Raw genomic sequence first — 25,913 nt, forward strand, 5'->3', positions numbered from 1 at the left:
CAAAGAACAGATTATGATGAAATCCCCTGGAGACAACTTGTTAAAAAAATTGAATAAACATTCTATTTTTAGATGTGTAAAAAGCTAAATGTAAGTTATTTTCAGTAGAATGTTTGATGTCCTTATCAAATTACGAATCTCTGACAGTCTTTCCTGGGAAATTCATTCTGCCCAAGGTTTTATTTTGTCAGATTTCTATCTGTTTGGGAAAAAGTAAGTATAATCTGGTCAAGGGAAGATCTGAGGACTTGGTCCTGACTTGTCTGAAGACTTGTAGTGAGTGGTAACTTTCCTTCTCATGACTGCCTTGGTGGGCTGCAGGATAACCCAATGAGCACCTCTTTGATACTGCTCTTAGCATCCAGAAAGTTCCAAGTGTTACAGCAGAAAGACTATGGTTTTCAAAGCCGCCTTCTGGTTTTCTTTCTCGCCTCACTTTGAGGATCCTCAGTAGATTCTCCCTTGCTGTGGTAATCTCATAGAGCCACAAGCTTGAAATGCTCCCATCCGTCATCTCTCCACTGCTGCTGGGTAGAGACCCAGTCTGTGGAGTGGCTGCTACACCTGTATTTCATTTGATGGCCCGGGAAAGTGGAAAGCTTTGTTTTTCATCTTGAACCCTTTGAGTGTCTCCCTTCCCTAGAGGGAGCCTCCTTGTGGAACAAAGGGCCGGAGCTCCCACACTGGGGAGTGATGGGAGCTAGGAATTTTGAAAGCAAGCGTAGACTGTCATCACAGGCTTCACTGATGGGCAACAACCTTCCAGTTTGACTTACTTCTGGAAGCTTTTGATGAGATGACCTTTCCTGCTTTGATTCATGAGATGAACTACAGCCTAACTAGTAAGGTTACTGTTTGGGTAAAGTTAGTAAGCATTCTGTCACCACGGCCTAGGTGTCAGTTGCTCTGAGGGAGCCTCTATCTTTTCAGACTCGTAACTTATGCCCATCTCCTCCAAGAAGCCTTCCCTGAATTCTTACAACTGAGTTTGCTCTCTGTTGGGCTTGCTCTCTCCTCCCCTCACCCCTCACTGGGACGGTAGCGCTTACCTAGTGATATGCCCGCTGGTCACGCACCAGAGCCCAGGTTTGGATCCTAGCACCCGTGTAAGAAGCCAGGTACAGCAGAGCAACTGCAACCCAGCGCTGGAGGGGAAGAGACAGGAGGATCCCTGGAACTCGTCGTCCTGCTAATAACATTTCTACGTCAGTGAACACCAGGTTCAGTAAGAGATTGTGTTTCAAAAACACAAAGGCAGAGAGTGATTGAGGAAGATGCCTGGCATTGACTCTGCACTGACACCTGCATATATCTACATGTGTGTATACACTGAACACAGAGCAGAGAGGGCATGATATGATCTCTATTTATCAGACTTCGTTTTATTGAGACAGTCTCTCTCTGTAGCCCTGACTGTCCTGGAACTTGCTCTGTAGACCAGGCTGGCCCTGAACTCACAGAGATCTGTCTCCCTCTCCCTTGCACTGTGTTGTTATTGCTATGGTTTGGTTTGGTTTTTTTGTTTGTTTGTTTGTCTGTTTGGTTTGGTTTGGTTTTTGAGACAGGGTTTCTCTGTTCATCCTTGGCTGTCCTGGAACTCGCTCTGTAGATCAGGCTGACCTCAAACTCAACCTTCTTCTCCCTTATGAGTGCTGGGATTAAAGGTGTGCACCTCCACTGCTCAGCTGGGTATGATTTATATAAAATAAAACAAGTGGTATAGCTGCCCTAAAGGAACAAGGGCTGGAGAGATGGCTCAGTGGTTAAGAGCACTGACTGTTCTTCCAGAGGTCCTGAGTTCAATTCCCAGCAACCACATGGTGCCTCACAACCATCTGTCATGAGATCTGATGCCCTCTTCTGGTGTCTGAGACAGCGACAGTGTTCTCATATAAAATATATATATATATATATAATCTGTATAGAATGGATCCCTAAAAATACATGGTTACTCAGGCCGTTGCCAAGGTATTGAGAGACAGTCTTTAATGATCTAATTTGAGTAGTAATGGTCTTTTTAATCATGATTAACTGGCAATAGATCTTTGTGCCTGATGATTTATTTGAGCCTCACCATGTATCCCATGTGTAATCTTGGCTGGCTTGGCTATGTAGATTAGACTGGTCTGGAACTGACAGAAATCCACCTGCCTCTGCTCCCCTAGTGTTGGTATTAAAGGTATATGCCAGCCAGCTACATATAACCTCTTATCCCCTCTCTTCCCTCCCATTATGTATTTTTGATTAATTAATTAGTTTTTTATTTATGTATAGAATAGAAGTCTGTGTCTGTGTATGCCACATGTATACAAGTACCTTTGGAGGCCAGAAGAGGGCACCAGATCCTCTGGAGCATGAGTGCCAGGAACCAAACTCAGGTCTGGTCATCTGGATGGACAGCAAGCACTCCTAACCATCTGTCCATCCCCTGGGTGATTCCTTAATTTAGGGTGCGTGCGTGCGTGTGCTTTACTATGTCTTTTCACCTACTAATTTTGGTTGTAGCTTATCTTGATTCCTAAGACTGGAGGTCCATCCATCGTTATGTTACATATTTGAGTTCTTTCTGGGTTTAGTGTGATAAGTTTTGTTTTTTGTTTATAAATTGTATTTATCTATGTAGAGGCTATCTGTGGGGGTCATATGCCTGTCACAGCATGTGTGTGGGGGTCAGAAGTGAAGGAGTGGTCCTCCCCTCCCAGCATGTGGCTCCCAAGAATCTCAGTTTAGGGGGTTGGGGATTTAGCTCAGTGGTAGAGCGCTTGCCTAGCAAGCGCAAGGCCCTGGGTTCGGTCCCCAGCTCCAAAGAAAAAAGAAAAAAAAAAAAGAATCTCAGTTTAGCAGCTCAGTGGCAGCACTCTTATCTTCTCGGCCGAACTGTTGGCCCTGTTTCTGTTGAAGTACTGATCGCTATAAACTTAGAACTAGTTTAGAAACTGGTTTCTCTAGCTATTGATTCTAGTTTTCTGATCCAAATATGTTGCGATCACTTTTGTGATTGTTAAAATTTGCTTATGGTCTAAATATGTAATCTATTTGGAGGAACGTTCCACAGGCTGCAGGAAGGATATAGTCTACAGCTTTTAGAGGAAATAGTCTGTAGACATCTGAAAGTCCATTTGCTCTCTGCTTTGAAGTTTCTTGTCTTTTCTGATTTTTTTCACTTTAGATGAGCTAGATGTATGTGGAGCATAAGTTATCCTGTCTGTCCCTTTATGTCCTGTATTGTTTTATGAAATTGATTGCACCAGTGTTTGATGCTTATGTACTAATATTTGCAATCATTAAGATCCTGACAGAGTATCTCTTTATTAATATGCAGTGCTCTCTTTGTATATGAATGCCTACCCATATCTATGTGTATATCTATATCTACATACTTGTATATATGCATGTTTACATGTGTGGGGACATAAATATGTACACGTGTTTTTGTATTACTTTCAGGGCTTAAATATATTATTCTGTGCTTTCCTAGCTACTGATTATTATAGCTGTTTGTTTTAGGGCTTTGTTTTGTGTTCAGATTAATTTATTTTACGAATATGAGTACTGTAGCCATCTTCAGACACACCAGAATAGTGCATGGGATCCCATTTCAGATGGTTGTGAGCCACCATGTGGTTGCTGGGAATTGAACTCAGGACCTCTGGGAGAGCAGTCAGTGCTCTTAACTGCTGAGCCATCTCTCCAGCCCTTGCTTTGTTTTTTTGACACAGGTCTTGCTATATAGACCAGGCTGGACTCAAACTTACAGAGATCCACCTGCCTCTCCCTCTCAACAAAGTATAAATTAGAATGATGATGCTCATTCCGATTTATACTTTTGATTCCATTGAGCTCCGCTTTCAAGTTGTTTATCTGGCATGCCAGTCCCCATCTCTACCCTGCAGGCTGGCGCTGTAGGATTTCTTTCCTTTCAGACATCTCTCTCTTTTTAACCCATTTGAAGACAACAGCTCTTGTCTTACTGCTTAGAGCCTGCCCTGTGACCTCTAGAGCTGCTGTTCTGTGAGTAGTAAGTTCCTACAAAAGAACTCTCACCTTTGTCAGAATGAATGAGGTCTCAAAACGTCTCAAACTGGATAGTTTAGCCTTCAAGCATGATTAAACAAGGAGAAGGGGGTAGCAAAGAGCTAAAGATTACTGTTGCTTGTCTCCTTCACTAGGTTGAACACTGGAGAATCAAAGATTAAAGCTTATGAACCTTGGGTTTGATTATGGAAACTAATAAAGTATTATTTAAACCCCAGCTTCATATACTGTGAGTCACAACCTCATTGAGAGTCACATAACTGAACATGGAGTTTATGAAAGAGTTGACAGCAGTAAAAGATTTTAAATGCATAATGGACACATTTAAATTTCAAAGCAAGTGGGTGACAATCCCAGTGTTTGTGGTGTGCACTGTTGCGCTGGCCAGTTTCACTGCGGCCTTGGTTCTGGCACACACCGTGCTCACTTCACACCGTGCCTACTGTTGCACCACACAAGACCATCCTGGGTAAGGAATTGGGCTGTTTGAGTTTTCTGCTGCCATGGAAACATGGATGGTGTCTTACTGTCAGGGGCCTGAAAGAAGACACCTGCTGACAAGCCTGACACCTTGAGCTTGATCCCTGGAGACCCCTTGGTGGACGGAGAAAAATGACTCCCACAAGTTGTCCTCCGCCCCCATGTTCACAGCATGGCGTATATCTCACTCCACAATAAAGTAAATAAAATCAGTCAATTCTGAATAATGTTGAGGACGTTCTGAGCCCTGTGATGTCAGATATTCAGCCAGAATTTAGTCATTTACATGAAAATAAATATGCACATACAGGTCATTAGTATGCAAATCTGCATAAACAGTGATAATAAATTCAACATTTCATGTTTACAGATCACTGTTTAAGCAAAGAATTAAATACGAGAAAATAGGGGCTGGAGAGATGTTCAGTGGTCGTGAGCACATACTCTTTCAGAGGACTTGCGTCTCTCCGGTGCCCAGTGCCCACATGGCAGTACACAACCATCTGTAACTCCAGTTTTAGGGAATCTGATGCTTCTGCCCTCCACGGGCACCAGGCACACAGGTTGTCCATACCCTCACATACATGCAGGCAAACCATCATATTCATAAAATAAGTTTTAAATAAATATGAGATTAGAAGTCAAACGACTAGAATGGCTGTTTTCAGAAGTGAGATGTGTAGAGTCTGAGACTGTGAAAATGTTTGTTGATGAAGCAGTATGATGTTTATATGTGCATTCATATATTATACGAATTATATTTTAAAGACCCTTAAAGGTGGGTCTGGAGAGATGGCTCAGCGGTTAAGAGCACTGACTGCTCTTCCAGAGGTCCTGAGTTCAAATCCTAGCAACCACATGGTGGCTCACAGCCATCTGTAATGGAATCCAATGCCCTCTTCTGCTGAATCTGAAGACAGTGACAGTGTACTTACATACATAAAATAAGTAAATCTTTTTTTAAAAAAATCCGGGGTTGGGGATTTAGCTCAGCGGTAGAGCGCTTGCCTAGCAAGCGCAAGGCCCTGGGTTCGGTCCCCAGCTCCGGAAAAAAAAAAAAAAATTCTTAAAGACAAGGGAAAGATTCTGAGATCTGGATTAAGGTAGTGCACTAGAAATAAAGAGGAAAACCCCAGTGGATGCTAAGAGTGGAGTCTGGGTGGAAGAGGGAGACTTCAGCCCTCGATTCCTACAAGGCTTCTGATTTCAGGCCTGGATAGTAGTCGTGGTATGACTGCACTAAGGGGCACATGAAGAGTATTTAGCTTTGGGCCTAAAGTTATCACTTGGTTTTGTTGTTGTTGTTTTTCTTTTTCTGTTTTTGAAACAAGGTCTTATTATGTAGCCTTAATGGCCTCAGAATCACAGAGCTCCACCTGCCTCTGCTTCCTGGTCCTGGGATTGAAGCTGTGCCCCTGCACAGCCAGCAGCCATTCCTCCGCACCTACCACCTCAGTCTCTGAAGGTGAGCTGGAAGCTGGCAGCCCCTGTGCTGCTGGGGACTACAGACTGGGAGTTTTTCCTAAGCGTTTTCATCCAAAACTAAACCAGTGAAGTCTCCATTGTAGTTAACTGTGGAGCTCGTAAAAGCCTACAACCACTTTTAGAGAGTGGATTGAGTTGGACCACATAGGAAAATGTAAATTGTGACTGTTTCTAGTCACACCAAGTAGCAATTCATTAGTTCCAGATGGGCAGGGATGGAGTAGGGAGCGGTGCTTTGGATCGGAGCCATTGTTTGTGGAAGTGATGGGTGGGTAAAAGCATGGTATTTTATTAGGCCCTGACAGTTTTTCCCGGGGAGCTATGTTTCTTTTTTCCTTGATGTAGGAAGTCGTTTGCCAGATTGTCTTATTTATCACAGTCTGCCGGGGAACAGCTGCCAGAAAACAAGGCTGTTCCAGTAGCTCGCCTCTCCTCCCTCCGTCACCACCACTCAAACAAGCATCCGGTTCTCTACTTAACTTTGGGGCTTTTTTTACCTCCTAGTTTTACCTCGTGGTTTTGGCTTGATTAAAAATGTTCTTGTAATGAGATATTCTGGGCTTTGCTGTGGCAGTGTAATTGAGTTTTCTGAGCTTAATTTGTTTGCTTTAGTCAACACTAACTGGCAGCTGTTTGTCGTTAGAAATCCTGGGTGCCTTGAATTCTTCCTAAATTCTAAAGTGCTGCTTTCCCCGTGGAGACTGTGTGTGTTTGTATGCTGTCAACAAAGCACGCATTTATTATCTCCCAAGCTGTGCTTTTCACCCTTACACTTACCCCGGCTTGTTTAGATGCAGGCTTACAATGAGACACGAAGACTGTTGGAATAGTGAGTGGCTGTGTCTTTGGAGACTCAGGTTAGTTTCTGCTAAGAGGCTGTTAGTGTTAGCAGCACAGTTGAAGGCTGGTATGTTCAGATACTGCATTCTGGATCCCTGTTAACCACAGTCCAGACAACCCATGTTTATTCATGACTCGAGGTCACACATAATCTATAGTCCTTCTTGGGATCATTAGATTTTATAGTTTGTTTCTCTTAGACTTTTCTTCTAGGATTTCCAGCTTTCTGATGGTCAGCAAATCTCTCCTCTGCAAATGGTGGGAGAGCTACTAGGAAGAGAATGTTCGGTTTGCTTTGAATCTTACCTGGCCCTTTCTCTAGACAGGCATGAGGGTGCTGGTAAACCAGCACTCAGTCTGTCCTAGGTCCTGCTTTTCAGACTGAGGCTTTTCTTTCCCTGTGAGAACAGATGTCAGACAGGCATTGAAGGGAGGAGGGGTTATTCCTTGTGATCTTCAGGGTTTTGTATTCATGTAGTGTGACAAAACTTTCTGGAGAGACACAACACACGTGTCTACTCACCTCACGGAGGGAGTCCGTGACAGACCATAGTATTGATACCACCAAAGTCCAACGTGGTGAGCCAGTGAGTTTTCTTTTTTACTGACTCCTGATTTTACTAACAAGAATACGGGTGAGGGGTTGTTCACAAACAGTGATTCAGCCGAATCACCAGAGCTCAGCCCGGCATGGATGACAGCCCATGAAAACTGGAAAACTGGGGATTGGGGATTTAGCTCAGTGGTAGAGCGCTTGTCTAGCAAGCACAAGGCCCTGGGTTCGGTCCCCAGCTCCTAAAAAAAGAAAAGAAAAAAAAAAGAAAACTGAAAACCTGGGGCGCACTGCACAGCCTGCAGGCAGCTCAACAGGTCGAGAGAGTGGTCTTTCTAATTCACTCGTCTACACCTTATCCAGGCAGTAGTTGGTGTTTGCAGCTTTGATTTTCTTAGAGCCTTCCTGATAGTTCAGCTTCCCTTGTCTGAGGGACTCTCAGCTTTCATTGTGTACTCTGGTGTGGAGGAGCTTAGTGAACCTGGTCTGTTTGGGGTGCAGGAGTGAGGGACACGCTTGACACACCGACAACATTGAAGACAATGAAAGCCGACTGTTACATAACAGTTCAGTAGGGGAAGGGTCATCTACAGGCAAAGAGAGACGAGCCTACTGGCCTCCCCCCCAATTATGCAAGACTTGCTTGTTTGGTGTTCACAGTGATGACAGATTTAAACACTTCTACAGAAACTGAATGAGCTCAGCATCTATTTCCCAAGACAACTTTGTCACCACTTCAGGGACATCTGCATCAGAGTCATTTTCTTTTCTTTGAGGTACACTTAATTCAATCAATCATTAAACAGTCAACTTACAAAAGCAATCATCTTATTAAAGCAACCTAGGAAAAAAATTCTTCCCCCTCAACCAGATGCCCTCATTGTGGTGAAGTGGAGCAGCTTCCGTGCTATTGTACGGAAAAATCAGATGCTGAAAACGAGATCCTGCAGACTTTTCCTCCTTGGTTTGTGTAGCTGCTGTCTGATTTCTTAATGTTTAGTGTTTCTGACTAGTAAATTATAGGTTTATGCGGTTTTTCAAATTTGTTTTTACAAAAGTAAAGTAGTTATAGAAAATTTCCTTTTGGTCTTACAGCTTATTTATTTAAATTGAAGATTTTAAATGTGTTTTCTAGTCAGTTGGCATTAGACGTCTGTTTTCTGTGTTTATGCCAAACCTAAAGGAACAACAATGCTTAGGCAAAGATGTGCTTAAAATACATTAAGTAGCCTTGACTGACCAGTCACATTCAAACTTTTACTCCCAGTTTTCTCCAGGCTTCTTTTTTTTTTTTTTTTTTTTTTTTTTCCAGAGCTGGGGACTGAACCTTCCAGGACCTTACCACTGAGCTAAATCCCCAACCCCTCCAAACTTAAGCAGGGTCTCAAAGCACACTGAAAAGGATTAACAATATCAGACAAATGTAAATCATGGCAGAGGATAATGCAGTTTTTTTTTAAATTTAGTTTTATTTCATGTATATGAGTACACTGTACTCAGACACACCAGAAGAGGCATCGGATCCTTTACAGATGGTTTTGAGCCACCATGTGGTTGCTGGGAACTGAACTCTCGACCTCTGGAAGAGCAGTCAGTGCTCTTAACTGCGAAAGCCATCTCCAGCTCCTAATGCAGTTTTTTTTTTTTTTTTTTTTTTTTTTTTCTTTTTTTGGAGCTGGGGACCCGAACCGGGGCCTCTCCAGGTGGCTCTACCACTGAGCTAAATCCCCCAGCCCTGATAATGCAGTTTTTACCGCTAATAAAGAAACTCAACAGCAGCAAAAGTGAACGCCACCTGTGGCTCTTGCTCTTGCCTCCCTCCTTCCCTTCCTTCCTCTCATGGTTGGCCTCTCTCTTTTCTCTCTTTTCTTCTCTCTCTCTGTCTCTCTCTCTCTCTCTCTCTCTCTCTCTCTCTCTCTCTCTCTCTCTCTCTCTCTCTCTCTCTCTCTCTCTCCTCCTCCCCTCCCATGCCCTGAATAAACCCTGTTCTATACTTTAAGAAAAAGCAACCTGTGGTGTCCCGTGCCTTTAATTCCAGCACTGGGGAAGCAGAATCTCTGAATTCAAGGTCAGCCTGCTCTACAGAGTGAGTTCTAGGACAACCTGAGCTATGTAGAGAGACCCTGTCTCAAAAAAGGGGATGTGTGTTCATTTCCTTATAAAGTTTTGATTGTTTTGTGTGTATAATACAGGGTAGCCTTGAGTTCCTAATCTATCTACCTCAGCCTCCTGAGTTTTTTAATTATAGGCATTTGCTACGACACCCAACACACAATTACTCTTTTTAAGTGCAGTATTGGAAACTGAACGAATTGCTTTGTGCATCCTGGGTAAGCACTCTATTAACTGAGCTATGTCCCAAGCCCCCATCGGTAGTTTTTATTGTAATTAATTATTGCGTGGTAATCAGAAATTCTACCATTATGTGAAAATACTTTCGAGACCTGGTGGTGTATGCTGTGGATGGAGCTTTGTCCAGTCTGCTCTGTCCTGACTCACTGCTGTTCGCTCCTGCTGAGGAACAAGTCAGTCGTCAGAAAGCCGCGCCTCAGCCATGACATTTAAAGATACCAGAAAGACCCCAGTGGAGCCGGAAGTGTCGATTCACCGATTCTAATCACGCTCACCACCAGAAATGTGAAGTCTCGGGAGAAGGTTTGTGCAGCTTGTTCAGAGGCGCAAAGGAGAAGAATCTGAAAGTGAAAGACTGGTGTGCATGCCTACCAAGACACTGAAAGTCACTACTGGGAAAACACCTTGTGCAAGCAACCATTGACTTACACAGCCCTTCGGAGATTGTTAAGCAGATTGCTTCCATCAGTATTGAGCCAGGAGTGGAGGCTGAAGTCACCATTGCAGATGCCTGAGTCGACTGTTTAAATAAACTGACTTAATTGTGTTGAAAAAAAGAGAGAGAGAAAATAGTTTCTTCAGTGATTGATTGATTGATTGATTGATTGATTCATTCATTCATTCATTCATTCATTGTCCAGTTGAGGCAGTAAGAAGGGTGATTTGTTATACAAGAGCCTCACTTGGCCACAAGTGAGAAGAGAACTAGTCCAGAGTGCCGCAGGTCCAGGGCAGAGCCAGCAGGACTGTTTTGGTTGTAAAGAAGACAGTTGGTCTCGGGCAGTCTTGGGAGCAGGAAGGGCTGTTCAGATCTGTTGAGACTTCTTTCCAGCAGTGGCACACAGACACCCAGCTTTCAGTACCCTTTACTTCTGTCCTCCAGCCTCTGTGGGCACGCAGGCTAACTTCCTTCCCCTGCTCACCTTTCTTCTCTTGTGCGTGTGCATCTGATTCCACTCCGCTCGCACAGCGCAGGAGCTTCAAGGAAGCCGTTCAGTTTGGTGGTAGAAATTAAATGGAGACTTTTACATGCTAAGTACTTGTCATGCCTCCGAGCTACATCCCCCAGAACCTCATTCAATTATTAATTATAAAAATTAATAATATCAATTATTAAATGCTTAGTGTATACTAGTTGCTGGTTGCAAGAATAGGCCTCACTTTTCTTATCCAATAAACAATACTGTTTATATGATGTTGCTATAAGACTAAATGGGTATTTTGTATATGCTTCAGATTGTAATTGTTCACTACCTAGAATGTGAATTACTAAAGAACGAGGCATTACATTATTATGTAATACTTTAGCAAAATATATTTTTTTAATTTGGGCTTACTTTTATGTATATGAGTGCTGTGTGTGTGTGTGTGTGTGTGTGTGTGTGTGTGTGTGTGTGTGTGTGTGTGTACGCATGCACATGAAGGCCTTGTGTCTGTTAAGGTCAGAAGAGGAATCAGATCCTCTGTAATGTGTCATGTGAGAACTAGTAACCAAATTCAGGTCTTCTGCAAGTACAGCAAGTGTTTTTAACTATTGAGCCATTTTTCCTGTCCCTGATTGTTTTAAAAAGAATTTTTACCAAAATCATAGAAATAGTGTGATGGGTTTCCACGCTGTCCTTAAAGGTCTGGCCTCAGAGGTGTCTCAGCACTGCCCAGTAAGGATCACAAGGGGGCAGCAGAGATTTCAGACCCTGCCCTAGCACAGTTCCATTAGGACACCCTATTTATTTTAATGTTATTTTTTTGTTGTTTTCTGTTCAAATGATATTAGAAAATACTGTGTTTTGAATGTTCTAAGTTATGATGTGCTTGTCTTTTATGTTGACCCTTTCTCCCCCGCTTCAGTGTGTGTGTGTGTGTGTGTGTGTGTGTGTGTGTGTGTGATATTTACTTTTCTGTTTTCATTTGACAGACTGATGTGCTGGTCCTGGGCTGCGATCTGATAACAGATGTTGCCTTACACGAGGTTGTGGACCTGTTCAGAGCTTACGATGCATCGCTTGCCATGTTAATGAGGAAAGGACAAGAGAGCACAGAACCAGTTCCAGGTCAGAAGGGGAAAAAAAAAACAGGTAAGGTAATTAGAATTTGTTAATTTAATAATAATCATTATTGTCATTCATCCTTTCATATGAGAAACATTTATTGGGAACCTACCATGCACTGTAGATACTGTGCTAGGAATTCATTACATAAAATCAAGACAGTCTCTGATGCTTAAATGTTTATAGTTATTTATTTTTTTAAAGATTTATTTACTTAATGTATATGAGTACACTGTCACTGTCTCCAGACATTCCAGAAAAGGGCATTGGATCCCATTACAGATGGTTGTGAGCCACCATGTGGTTGCTGGGAATTGAACTCAGGACCTCTGGAAGAGCAGTCAGTGCTCTTAACCACTGAGCCATCTCTCCAGCCCCTGAATCTCTTTTTGCTGCTGGGTTGATCCAGGTATTCTGAGTCGTGTGTTGTTTATTATATGTAGTATGGGCTGTGGCCTTAAACTCAAGGTCCTTGCTTCTGCCTTGGCCTCCCAGGTGGAAGGGTTACAAGGATGCACCACCATGCTCTGCCCTAAAGTGTCTTTTCCTCATGAATGTCATTGCTTGATTCCATGCTGTGGGCTAATCCACATAGGCTTTGCCTGCATGTATGTCTGTGCACTGTGTGCATGCTTAGTCCCCGAAGAGACCAGAGGACAGCCTCAGGTCCCTTGGGACTAGAATTACAGATGGTTGTGAGTCTCCATGTGGATAATGAGAATAGAAAACAGGGTCCTCTTCCAGAGTAGCCAGTGCTCCTCACTATTGAGCCATTTCTCAGCTGCATCCAGTCTTATTCAGATGGAAATTCACTGTTTACTGGGAACCGAGTAGGGCCTTCCTTGGCTGCTCTGCCTGTGATCTCAGTTTCTCTGGTGGCTCCACCTCTTTTCTTTGCTTCTGCTTTACTTCCCTCCATGGCTTTTACTCTTGCTTAGTTTCTACTTTGCTTCAGTTAATTAGTTAATTAATGAGGCAGGAGCTCTCTGTGTAGCTCTGGCTTCCTGGAGCTCACAGAGATCTGCCTGCCTCTGCTTTGGTTTTGTTCTCTACTTTACCTCTCCGTTGATAGCTTCTGCTCTTGTCCCCCTACCTCCTCTTCTGTGTTCTTCAGATTTAGCACTGCTTAGTGTGTTTTCCTCCTTCTAAGGAGCCTCAAGCATTGCTTCAGTGTCATCTGCCATTTTCTCTAGATTCAAAGTGCAGGTGCTGTCCATTGCACCATAGGAACCTTCATCTCCATCTTCTCTACCTGCCTGTTCAGGTCTCCAGGGGCCTAGTTCTAATATTCTGGAAGAGGCTGTTGGTGCTGCTGTGACTACAGCTGTCATTCTTAACTCAGGGGCTAACAGTCATCTCAGGGCTGAGGAAGGTATCTGGGAGCTCGGCTGTGAGAGCTGGGCTTCTCCTTGATTTAGTTCCCCATCCAGGAGCCTGACCCTGACTTGATTGCAAACAGCAGGTTCTATCAGAGGAGAAACAGAAGCTACAAGGTCATTCACTTCAGCTATCCTCCTTTAGTCTGAGCTAGCTCCTGTCTGCAGTGGTGGCTCATGCCTTTAATCTTAGCATTTGGGAAGCAGTCAAGGGGATCTCTGAGTTCGAGGCCAACCTGGTCTATAGAGAGTTCCAGGACAACCAGGATTACACAAAGAAACCTTGTCTTGAACCCCCCCATCCTCCCCCCCCAGCTGTCCTGAAACTCAATCTGTAGACCAGGCTGGCCTCAAACTCACAGTGGCCTACCTGCCTCTGCCTCCCAAGTACTGTGATCAAAGTCGTGCCACCACCATGGCCTGACTAGTCTGGTTTTTTTTTTCCTTTTTTTCTTTTTTTTTTTTTTTTTTTTTTTTTTTTCGGAGCTGGGGACCCAACCCAGGGCCTTGTGCTTGCTAGGCAAGCGCTCTACCACTGAGCTAAATCCCCAACCCCTAGCCTGGTTTTTAAGTAGGGTTTTGTTTGTGTTTTGTTTTCTGTTGTTGTTTGGGACAAAGTTAGTGTGTTTTCCTGGCTGCCTTGGACCTCACTGTGTAGGCTGGGCTGGCCTTGAAGTTGCTGTAGCCCCTGCCCTGTCTGTCCTTACAGGCATCATTCCTTGCCTGCGCCATTGCTCCTGCTCAAATAGTTTTGATTTGTTCTTAATTTATGTAGCTTATTTGTGTCTATATAATGAGTAAATATCTATCCTATCTTTGTCTGGTTTTGGTGTCAAGATCATGCTGACTTCATAAAATGAGTTAGAATTTTGAACTCCAAGTATAACTCTTTTTATAGAGTAGGAGTACAGTTTTACTCTTGGAGCAAGTAAAACTGTAGAAAAGATAGAAAAATCAATAAGAGAAATAAAAACGAAGTAGGAATATTTGAATATGACATAATTTTTAAGAAATGAAAGTTCACAGTTTTATTTACTTTCTTAGCCTTGTTGGTGTAGTCTTGCTTCATGGGTAGACATTCCAGTTACCTGTTCTGCTCCCGAGTGGGCTTCACTTCAGTCTTCAAAAAGCAATTTAGAAAAGAAACCTCTCCAAGTGCCTATCTCTTTATTCAGAGTTTGCAGTTACTATGGTAACAATAAAGAAACAACACAGGGAAGAGGGCCCAGAAGGAAAACCATGTGGCAACAGAGCCAAAAATTGCCTGGCTGGAAATTATCGCTCTCAGGATTCAAGTGATTCAAGGTTTTTGTGAGCCTAAGAAACTGATATGTTAAACAATCCAAATTAGATCCAGAAATACCATCTATTTCTCTATTAAGTTGATAGCTCATAATTAGGCCTCTATAGTCTCAAACTGTCATGTAATGGATGAATTAATGTATCTCAGAGTTGTGTGTGCCATTTGCAGTTCTCTTCAAAATTTAGCTTCAAATTGACCATCTATGGATTTCACCACTCTTGGGTTTTGGAAAGAACTGTATAGTTTTCCCCATTCACATTCAAACACTGCATAAGATGAGATGATCAGCTGCCAAGGCACTGATGGTCTCAAGTGCTTCAGTCACCAGAGTGAAAGGTCACACAATTAACACTGTGTTGTAGATGTACAGACAGCTGCAGCCAACAGTGAAGTACACCAGGTATGGTCGTGTGCAGCTGTCATCCCATCTCTCCAGAGGCTGAGGCAGGAAGTCATGAGTTCAAGTCTAGCCTTCGCTATTATTGAGACCTGCCTCAAAAGAGAGGTGGGTAGATGCAGACGTGTATATGTATGTCAGTGTACTTGCACGGATGTACATGTGTAAAGGCCAGAGGTTAACATCATGTGTCTCCCCCTGCCTACCTCCACTTTAAGGCATGCTCTCTTACTGAGCCCAGACTTGCTATTGCAGCTGGACTGGGATGTTTGGCCCCCTGCCCTCCCCACCCCCCCGCACTCAGTGCAGGGGTTAGAGATGCACATGCTACCACCCCAGCTTTTATGTGGATACTGAGGCTAGATCCAAACGCAGGTCCTCATGCTTCCAGAAAAGCACTTTACCCAAACATATCCAAACATTAAGCACAAGAGTAAGAACTTTGTTTCATTTTTAACTTCAATTTTGTTTATTTGGTTTGGTTTTTTTTTTTTTTCATATACCTCAGTGGACTAGCTTTAGATGCTCAGTTCTTAGTTGTTACACTGTTTCTTCTGTGTATACATGTCTTTAGATATATGCACTGACCAGGTGGTAGTGGTGCACACCTTTGCTTCCAGCACTCAGAGGCAGAGGCAGATGGATCTCTGAATTCCAGGCCAGCCTGATCAGTCTATAGAGCAAGTTCTAGGACAGTCAGGGCTAAACAGAGAAACGCTGTCTCAAAACAAAACCCCCAACAAACAAAGGAAACACACACTATATAGATACTAGTATGAATATTTGTGGGGGATGTGTGTGTGTGTGTGTGTGTGTGTGTGTGTGTGTGTGTGTGAGAGAGAGAGAGAGAGAGAGAGAGAGAGAGAGATCTGTGTTCCTTCATGTTGTACACCTGCATTTGATGGCCAGAGGTCAATGTTAGAGGTCAATGTTAGACCTCTTCCACAATCACTCCACCTTGTTTTTTAGGCAGAATCTTTCATTAAGCCTGCAGCTCTGTGATTCAGCTGGAGTAGCTGGCCAGCAAGCCCCAGAGATCCTCCTGTTTCTGCTTCTCCAGCTCTGGGGTCACAAGTGTGATTGCTAGGGATCAAACTCATGGTCATGCACCAAACACCTGACTCTCCCAGCCACATCGCACATATTAGTACATTTCCAACAATGTGCTAGATGTTATAGGAGATATAAAGTAATAAATTGACCTTTGAGATGTTTATATTGTAGCTGGCGGGGGGCGAGGAGAAAGTCCATATTATATAAGCAGTGGCGTGGCAGACGGTGTAGTTAGTGTTAACCTCGATTGACTGATAATCAGGAGTAGTAGTATTCCCATTTTCACAGTGAACAGACCGAACTAATTATGACCTAGAGTATTTGGAAAGAGAATTCCTTGCCGTACTTTCTGTGAGATGGAGTAGACAGAAACTGGACTGTATCTCGACTGTCCCACTTTGTGACCTCCCTTCACTGCTGTCTCTGAGACTCAGGTCCTCATGCATGCTAGACAAATGCTCTACCACTGAGTACCCCACCCCTTTCATTTCTTAGGCTGGCCTTGACTTTGAAGTCTGTGAAGTCTTAGGTCTTAGACTCTCAGATACTGATATTAGATGCATGCATCATCATGTCTACCTTTTAACTTTTTATTTTTGAAATAATTTCATGTTTATGAAGTTGTTTAAAATATAGCAGTTTGCCAGAATAGTACAAAGAATTTATATCCTTTACCTAGATTTTCCAATTTTTAACATTTGCTTGCACGTGCTTTATTTGGGAACTACTTGAAAATAAGTTGTGACTGAGTGCACTCTGCTTTTAAATGAAGTGAGTGTGAACCACCTCTCCCCTAGAAAACAGTCCCTTAAAAACAGTAATTGCACCTTACAGTACTTTACTCTAGTACGTTATTCAGAATTTACCAGTTTACCCAATAGTATCCTTCCGAGCAAGAGAAACATGTTTGACCCTTTATGCTGTAATCTTTGTAGCGTGTGACACGGTGCTCATCACGACTCTCCTCCTATCACAGGACGATTTGATTCCCAGAGCTCTCTAAGTAGGTCCCCTGTCCTTGATTAGACATGCAAGCAGGACAAATGGCTTGATTTGATTTTCTTTCTTTTATATGATTCAGTGGAGCAGCGTGACTTCATTGGAGTGGACAGCACAGGAAAAAGGCTGCTCTTTATGGCTAATGAAGCAGACTTGGATGAAGAGCTGGTCATTAAGGGATCCATCCTGCAGAAGTAAGCCCTAGGGATTGACTTCTTGGCAGTTCTCCCTTTCTTGAAACCAAATAAAACCGCCCACCCTGGGAAAGAAGGAATGAGAACTAGATTATACTGTGTGAAATTGAGAAAAGTATGTGAATGCTCTCTCCAGAGACAGGGTCCGACTTTCCGTCACAGCGTGGTGCACTTTACGTTCCCAGGTCTTTTCTTACCAAGGTAGAGCTAAGTCCTGCCTCTGTGGGGAGGCAGGACTGACCTTCTGATAGTGTTAGAGAGCCTCCTTTTAAAAATATGCTAGAAAGCACATAGCGTAGTCCACCCTCTGTGGTGGTGGTACGGCCATGTGGTTAGGAAACAGATCTCCAGGAGGTTTAAGTCTGGGGAATATGAAACTCTTATCTCACTAAACACAATTCCATAGTCTTTCCTGCCCATATAGTTTTCCCTGACAATGACGATTCTACTTTGTCTACTGGTTAATCTGAGTAATTTACATATCTTCTTTTTTTTTTTTTTTTTCCCCCCCGGAGCTGGGGACCGAACCCAGGGCCTTGCGCTTGCTAGGCAAGCGCTCTACCACTTAGCCAAATCCCCAACCCCCTTACATATCTTCTATAAGGGAACTCCTATATATTTATGTGTTTATGGTTGACTTATTTCATTTGGCACCACATCCTCAAGGTTCATCATGTTGTTTCCTATGACAGAATCCCATCTTTTTCTCTCTTTTTTTGGTCTCCCCCCTCTCCCCCCCCAGAGCTGAGGATCGAACCCAGGGCCTTGCGCTTACTAGGCAAGCGCTCTACCACTGAGCTAAATCCCCAACCCCCCATCTTTTTCTTTCTTATTTATTTTCTATGAAATGTGTATGAAGAGCTATTCTTAGACATTTTTAGTATTTAAACAAAGTATACAGAACTTCATAATCACAGGACATCCTAGTGCCCTGGGTGTATTATTTATTTTGACATTTACTTATTTTTATTTTTTTATGTGTATGGGCAGTTTCCCTGTGTGTATGTCTTTGTGCTGTGTGCATGCAGTGCCCATGGAGACTAGCAGGGGACATCAGATCTCCTAGAACTAGGGTTACCAATGGTCGTGAGATATGATGTGGGCTAGGAATAGAACCTGGGTCCTCTGCAAGAATAGCAGTTCTTAATATTTGAGCGCTCTCCAGCCCTCCATCTACTCACAGCCCAGGATTACCAACAAAAGCCTCTTGCTTTTGTTACCTTTGTTTGTTATCTTGTTTTTTCCTCCCCTAGGATGCTTACACATGGTGGCTGGTTTCTTTTGATGGGTTAATTTTTTCTTTTCTTAAATGGAAAAGCAAACTTGGGTTTAGTGGCCAGAATCTGGTGATAGGATATGTTACCTTTATTATAATCTTATTTTAAATATAATTTTCGTTTTATTATTCTTTTGTGGGTATGTGTGTTCATGTGGGTGTGATGTGCTGAGTTGGCGCTCTCCTTCAGCCTTTTTGTGGCGCTGAGATTGACCTCAGGTGTCGAGCTTTCCTAGCAAGCACTTTACCCACTGAGCCCCCTCTCTCCCTTTATGTAAGTTCTGCATCTGTCACTCTCGCAGCCTTCTTGTGCCCCTCTTGGCGTGCTGTCTGAGAGCAGCTGGCCGGTCATCTGGACCATAAAGATGCCATCTTTCCTCTGGCACAGTATCAGACACCTTAGTCCCAACGCTTGAGACACAGAGGCAAGGAGGCAGAGTTACCTATTCAAGGTCAGTGTGGTCTACGTAGTGAGCTCCAGGCTTACTATAAAGATTATACGTACACTGACTCCTCAGACTCCATTAAAACAACAATAAAAGGAGTGTAGAAAGGTGTAAATCCAGAATGCCAAAAAATCAGTTTCTCTAAGCTTAGGTTTATGCAGCTGAATGTCGTTTAGCTATTCTTTGGAGAATCTCCATTTTATTTCTGACAAGCATGTGTTTTTAATAGTTCAAAAGTGTAAGGTATTTGTGCCAAATATTTAATAAGGAAATCATGCTGCTCTTCCCACAGTGTTACGTAGTTCACTTTTAAATTCAGTCAAGGGGTCAAGGGTGGTTTTTTGTTTTTTCCTGGAAGGATAATAAACATTTAAAAACAAGCTTTTAAAGATATCTTTTTAAATGAAATAAATGTTCACAAGTTCATCTTGGAAGGTTTAGGCATTTGTATCTGGGGAGACAAGGACATTTGTCAAGACTGCAGAAAACACGGCCAAGTCTATTTCGAGGACTAGAGATAGTGAAAAATGGTTTAGACTTCGATTGCTCCATGTGTGGAAAGCCTTGGAATTCTTCTGTAAATCAGGAGAATCCCTATTGATATGAAACCAGTCCTAACTTCAAATACTCCTTTCACTTTATGGTAAGGACAGGTAGCATACAAGGACTTCTTAATAAGCCAAAATCTGCCGGCTGCGGTAGCCTTTAAACCCAGCACCCAGGAGGGAGAGGCAGGTGGATCTCTATGAACTCAAGGCCAGCCTGGTCTACATAGAGTTTCAGGACAGCCAGGGCTACACAGTGTAACCTCGTCTCAACAACAGCAAAGAGGAGGAGGAGGAGGAGAAAGACGAAGCTGAAGTCAACTACACTGGACTTTTGTTCTTATTTCTCCATATTTTTTTCTATTCTGTAAAGAAACTTAGCTATGAGGACTTTCGTTCTTTAGGTGTGACTAAATGGACTGCAGGACACAGGGAAGTCTTCCAGCCTCCACCAGTGTGGCTCATCGCGTCACCAGTTCCAAGCTGTTGAGACTTCAGCAGTACAGATCAGCTTGTTCTTAGATTTCTCTTTCAGGCTCTGTTTCCTTGGCGTACTGAGTCTGTCACCACCGTCCCTTTGTTGTCCAGCTTCCAAAATGTGCAGTCCTGGTCTTTGTCCGTGTAGGTTTATATCTTTAAATTAAAAATACACAGATAGTTGGGTAGTGGTGGCATATACCTTTAATCCCAGCACTCAGGAGACAAAGGCAGGAGGATCTCTCTGAGTTCAAGAGAACGCCATCCTCTTCTACAGACTGAGTTACAGGATAGCCAGGGTTATACAGAGAAACCCTGTCTCAAAAACCAAACCAAAACAAAAAACCTTCACTACCATTTTAATGAGTTTTCAGGATACATGGTGATTAATGTCTGCCTTAGTCCTCGCCCAGGATTATTTTCCTTTGTTCTTCCCATCCTCCCTCTCCTCTTCTGTTCCCTTCTCTCTCCTCTGCACCTACCTTACCCTACTGTCCATCCTCCTCCCTCCCTGCCTCCTTCCTTTCCTTCTCTTCCTTCTTCATCCAGTCTGGGTTCTGTGCTTTCACACTTCCCCTCATAACCTTACTTATTCTTTTATATCTACTCATGCAGCCTTGAGTCTTTTTTCCATAAAGTATATAAGAAATATTTACTAATTTTTTTTTTTGTGCACACTTGCCATAACATGTATGTAGAAGTCAGTCAGGGACAACTTTTGGGAATGAATTCTCTCCTTTCACCATTTAAGTTCTAGGGTTCAACTTGGGTCACTGGGCTTGGACACAAGTGTGTTCCCCACCTCCCCTCCCACCCCGCCTCTGGTGCTGGGTGATAAACCCTGGGCTGTGTGCATACTAGGCAAGCTCTCTACCGCTGTAGCCCTAGCCCAGCCCTCAATTTTTAGTTACTTACACATCTGTTTTGTCAACTATTACAAGCTTTTCAGGGGTCTCTTTTGTTCTGGCATAATTGTCATCATTATAAAGCCTCAGAATCACACTAAAGTCTTGCCTGTCTCAGACCAGCCTTCCATTCCTCCCAGCAACTGTTTTCAGCCTTCAGTCTGTAATAAAGGAGGCTGCTGCTACTCCTCCTCCTCCTCAGGGAAAATTCTAGCAAGTGATAAGATTTCCCGGCATTTGCTCTATCTATGTGCTCACCCTCACGCAGACTCATCTGCAGTTTTGTTTCTGTAGCTTTCCAGAAGAAAGTGCCAGGACCTCCTTTCTTTACTTATTAGCCTCTAATTCCTCTGTGACCTTGCCCCACTGCTTTGCACAGTCGCTAGGCTTTTCAAACTGTTCTGCATTGTCTTTCTGCCCTACTCTATGAGTGCATTGTTAACAGAATAAAGCACAAATTCCTCAGGCTCCAGTCATCTATCCATTCTTCCTCCTCCCACAACTGTACTCACCACTATGGAGAGCTGCTCATAGTCCTCTGACTTCCACATTATTTTGTTGTTGTTATTGTTTATTGGTGGTGGTGGTGCTGCTGTTCTAATGGTTATTTATTTCTTTTTGTGTATGTGAATGTACATCTGTGTGTGTGCATATGCGTATGTGCACAGGTATGCGCCTAGGAGGTCAGAACAGGACACTGGATCCCCTGTAGCTGGAATTATAGGCAATGAGTTGTCTGATATGGTGCTAGGAACTGAATTTGGGTCCTCTGGAAGGATGGTATATGCTCTTAACTGCTGAGCCATCTCTATAGCCCCTTCATATGTGTGTATGGGTGTGTGTGTGTGTGTGTGTGTGTGTGTGTGTGTATACTCAAGCACATATGTAATCTCAATAGTTGAGAAGCTGAGGCACCAAGATTGCTAAAAGATCAAAGTCAATGTGGGTGGCATAGTGAGATAATATCTAATAATAAAAACTGCAGATAAGCAAAATTAATGTTTATAAATAAAGTAGTTATAACAATATCTTGTAATAAAAGTTATATAATATCCTATTATGCTTGTCATGGTACTTGTTAGGCAGAGGCAGGTGAATCTCTACGAGTTCAATGTCATCCTGATACAGTGAGTTCCAGTTCACACACACACACACACATATGGAGGGAGAGAGAGAGTGAGTGTGTGTGTGTGTGTGTGTGTGTGTGTGTGTGTGTGTGTGTGTGTGTGTGTGTGTGTTGGGACTGGGTTTCTTTGTAGCCCTGACTGTCCTAGAACTTGCTCTGTAGATCAGGCTGGCCTCAGAGATCCACCTGCCTCTGCCTCCCAGTGCTGGTATAAAAGGTGTCACCACTACTACCTAGCTTAAAGCAAACACACAAATTAAGGGCAGTGTTTCACTGCGTAACTTTGGCTGGCCTAGAACTTACTGTGCAGACCAGGCTGGCCTTGATCATACGGAGATCACTTGCCACTGCTGAGATGAAGGGCATGGATTACTGTGCTTGGCATATCTTAAAGGAAGCACATTGTGGCCTCTCTCGGGCACATCCGAATCACTAGCTTCTCTACTCCTGTGCACTGGAGCCACTGCGTTATGCTTGAACAAAAGTACTGTGTTGCTAGGACACAGGGCCTGATAGCTAACGTGGCTAATAGGTGCCAGCTCGGCAGGCAGGTAGCATATGAATTTTGGATAAACTGAAAAAGAATGATTCATTGTCTCAGGTGACTTGGGACCAGATTTCACCACACATATGTTATTATATTTATTGACTCCCAGAATTTTCCATTTAATATATCAGACTGTAGGTAACTATAATTGTGGAATATGGAACTGCCATTGAGGCTACACCACTTCTTCATATAATATTTCTGAAAATAGAGGACACTTGACATACATGTGGTACACTTACATACATGGTAGCAAAAAATAAAGTGAAGAAGTCAAAAAAAAAAAAAAATTCTTGGAGCAGAAAAAAAGAAAAGAAAAGAAGACCAGCACCCACCATCCTGGTCTCTCCGGGCTGAGGTGTGGGCATCATGGCTCTGTCCCTTATCAGCTTTCTGGAGTCTGTTACCTGATGATGGGCTAACATCCACACTTCCTGATTATGAGCCTTTTCTTTCTGTTCTTCCTGCAGGCACCCTAGGATACATTTCCAGACAGGCCTTGTGGACGCTCATCTCTACTGCTTGAAGAAATATGTTGTGGATTTCTTAATGGAAAATAGGTAAGAAAGAGGAAGGTAGAATTAAGCCTACAAATTTTGAGCATTCTCTGTCTCAAACTTTTTGGGTGTTTTATTATGAACCTACAGTTTTTAATAAAGTATAGTGTAGGCAGTCTTAGCTACTTTTAGGGTTCTCTTTTCCATCCTTTATCCCCCCCAGTTTCACCCCTATCACTAGATAGGAGGAAATGTGTCATAGAGGGAGCAGAAAGAGAGATCTTGAGTCTGATTTCTTTCTTCTTGTTTCTTCTTTGAACATGACTATTGGGAACCTGTAAACAACCTTCCTAAATGACCACCAACCCCGCGCACACAACTGCAGAAACCATCCCCAACTGGCAAACCTCACACCTCAGCTAGAGCACGAGGCAAATCACAGCCGCTGCTGTGAAGCAGCCCCATGTCCCCAAAGCAGGGATTAAAACAGAAGTGTGTTCTTATAATATTTCTGTGGTTTGGTTTTTAGAGAGACCAAAATTCCAAAATTGTCAGTACAGTGTAGCTTCGTTTGCTGTTGGCTTTGCTTCTGCTTGTGTGTGTGTGCACGCATGACCACAGAGGTTCTCAGAAGGCAGAGGCATCAGATCCTCAAGCTGGACGTACAGGGGCTGTGAGCTCCCTGACAGGTTCTGAAAACAACATTTAGGGTCTGCCATAAAAGCAGTGCACTCTCGGGGTTGGGGATTTAGCTCAGTGGTAGAGCGCTTGCCTAGGAAGCGCAAGGCCCTGGGTTCGGTCCCCAGCTCCGGGGGGGGGAGCAGTGCACTCTCGTAACCTCCAGTTGTGTCTCCAGCCCTTGTTTTTTGTTTTTCAGCAGGGTCTCACTATGTAGTCATAGCTAGCCTGGAACTCCTCAATAAAACCTGGCCTCAAACTCAACCCGATCTGCCTGTCTGCCTCCTGAGCACCTTGCCTGACCCATAAGGTATACGGTTTTTTAACAAACTGCCTTATATTTATTCTTAAACTTTTTCCTTTTTTGTAGTACTAAGAGCTATAACCTAGGGCCTGGTGTGTCTAAAGTACATGCTTTCCCTCTGAGTTATACTCTAGCCCAAAGTCTTCTTAATGTTAGATACCAGCTTATGCCAGGATCACAGTGGTTTTCATTTGGTTTAGGAGTGAATCAAATTAGTTAACTCTGCTTGCACCAAAGAAACCTACTTATATTTTGGGAATCTGCAAATGGTAAATCAGCAGAATATTTTTGTAGACTCCTAAAAAAGTCCCTGGGTTCAATCCCCACTAGCACCAAAAAACAAAAACAAAAACAACAAAAGAAAACCCAAAACCTATTTTTGTCTTTAGCTGATGGGCCAGGGTATATACAGAAATAAAGGAAGAACTAGGCAGTGCACCATGTGCATGCCCAGTACCCATGGAGACCAGGGAAGAGAGTGTCAAATCCCCTGAGACTAGAGCTGCAGATGGTGCTGGGAATCAAACCTGGGTCCTCTGGAAGAGTAGCCAGTGGATTTTTTTGTTTGTTTGTTTGTTTACTTGTTTGGTTGGGGTTTTTTTTTGTTTGTTTGTTTGTTTGTTTTTCCTGTTTTCTTCTTTTTTTTCTTCAAGATGGTGTTTCTCTGTGTAGCCTTGGTTGTGCTGGAACTCTGGAGATCAGGCTGGCTTCAAGTCAGAGATCACCTGCCTCTGCTTCCCAAGTGCTAGGGTTAAAGGTGTGTGCCACAACCTCCTAGCTTGCAGCCAGTGTCCTTAATGCTGAACCAACTCTCCATCAGTCCCACAGGTAGATCTCTGTAAGTTCAAGGTCATCCTGACCAACCTGAGAGTACAGGTTCCTGGCTAGCCAAGGCTATGTAAGAAAACTCTAGCCAAAAAGAAAAAGAAAAAAAGCAGTGCTTCTTCACTACTGTCAAAGAGAACTGCGGCTGTTGGATCCAGGGGCACCCACAGACTGCAGCAAGCAGCCTCCCCCCAGCTGCAATGGTTTATTTGTAGCTCAGTTTGCTGCTGTCAGTTTGCTGTTTGCAAACCTGGCCAATGTGGTGACTCTGACTGCTGGCCAGACATCTGCCAAATGTGACTTTCCTCTGTAGTCTGCTATAACTGATTCAGAGCCTCAGCCCAAACTGACTCCCCATCACTGAATCTGTTGAAGAGACACTCATCCCCTCATCTTGTTCCCTTCCCCATCTGCCTACATCTCTCAGAGTTGCTTGAACCAAGGTGCACATTTTAAAAAGTAGTAAATTTGGGGGTTGGGGATTTAGCTCAGTGGTAGAGCGCTTGCCTAGGAAGTGCAAGGCCCTGGGTTCGTCCCCAGCTCTGAAAAAAAGAAAAAAAAATGCATAAAAAAATAGTAAATTTCAGTAAAAAGTATACTGAGCCAGGTGTGGTGACTCATGCTTGTAATCTCAACATTTGGGAGGTGGGTACCTGAGGATTGTAAATCCTGGGCCAGCCTAGACCACAGGGCAAGTGACCTTGTCTAAATAAAAACCCCAAAACAATACTATATACGTGGCCCTAGACACAACGTGGGTGATATCTTGAAACGGATAGTCTACCCAGGTACAGTGGAATATCCCTGCAGCCCTCGGGTGCTTGGAGTACTATATCCTGTTTGGTTTCAGAGCCTTAAATCACTTTCCTGTCCTACTCAGCTAGTCAGGTGGTAGCCTTTATTTTGGGCCTAAGGTCAAGCGTTTCACCATGGTTCACAGTAGCCCTGTATCAGTCCTCAGCACAGTTGTGAGCTGCAAGATGTGGGAACCGACCTGATACTGAGCCCCAGTAGGAGTGACAGTGACCCGGCAGTGCAGAACAACTTGAGGTCTTTTCAGATGGCTCACCACACAGGTGCCTGGGATGGACTGTGCCAAGGCATGCTCGATCGCCCACTGCGGTGACAGTTCTGTCTGATCCATGATGGCCCTAGAGAGCCTTCAGCTGTCT

General features: G+C 43.4%; 1 protein-coding gene and 1 pseudogene across 4 annotated transcripts in view; both read left to right on the plus strand.

The window, feature by feature from the left end:
* The window catches only part of Eif2b3 (eukaryotic translation initiation factor 2B subunit gamma), a 63,372-nt gene that overhangs the window by 12,994 nt on the left and 24,465 nt on the right, over positions 1–25,913 (plus strand). For 2 of the 4 annotated variants that reach the window (XM_032899785.1, XM_032899782.1), the window contains exons 4-6: positions 11,661–11,820; positions 17,004–17,115; positions 22,908–22,997. In XM_032899785.1, the coding sequence (XP_032755676.1) occupies positions 11,661–11,820; positions 17,004–17,115; positions 22,908–22,997 (362 nt within the window). Of the gene's footprint in view, positions 1–11,660; positions 11,821–17,000; positions 17,116–22,907; positions 22,998–25,913 lie in introns of those variants that run through there. The other 2 variants (XM_032899790.1, XM_032899795.1) reach the window with 2 other exon arrangements.
* On the plus strand, positions 9,948–10,316 carry LOC116898607 (annotated as a pseudogene).

This window comes from Rattus rattus, chromosome 1 (genome assembly GCF_011064425.1).
Source record: "Rattus rattus isolate New Zealand chromosome 1, Rrattus_CSIRO_v1, whole genome shotgun sequence".
Lineage (NCBI taxonomy): Eukaryota > Metazoa > Chordata > Mammalia > Rodentia > Muridae > Rattus > Rattus rattus.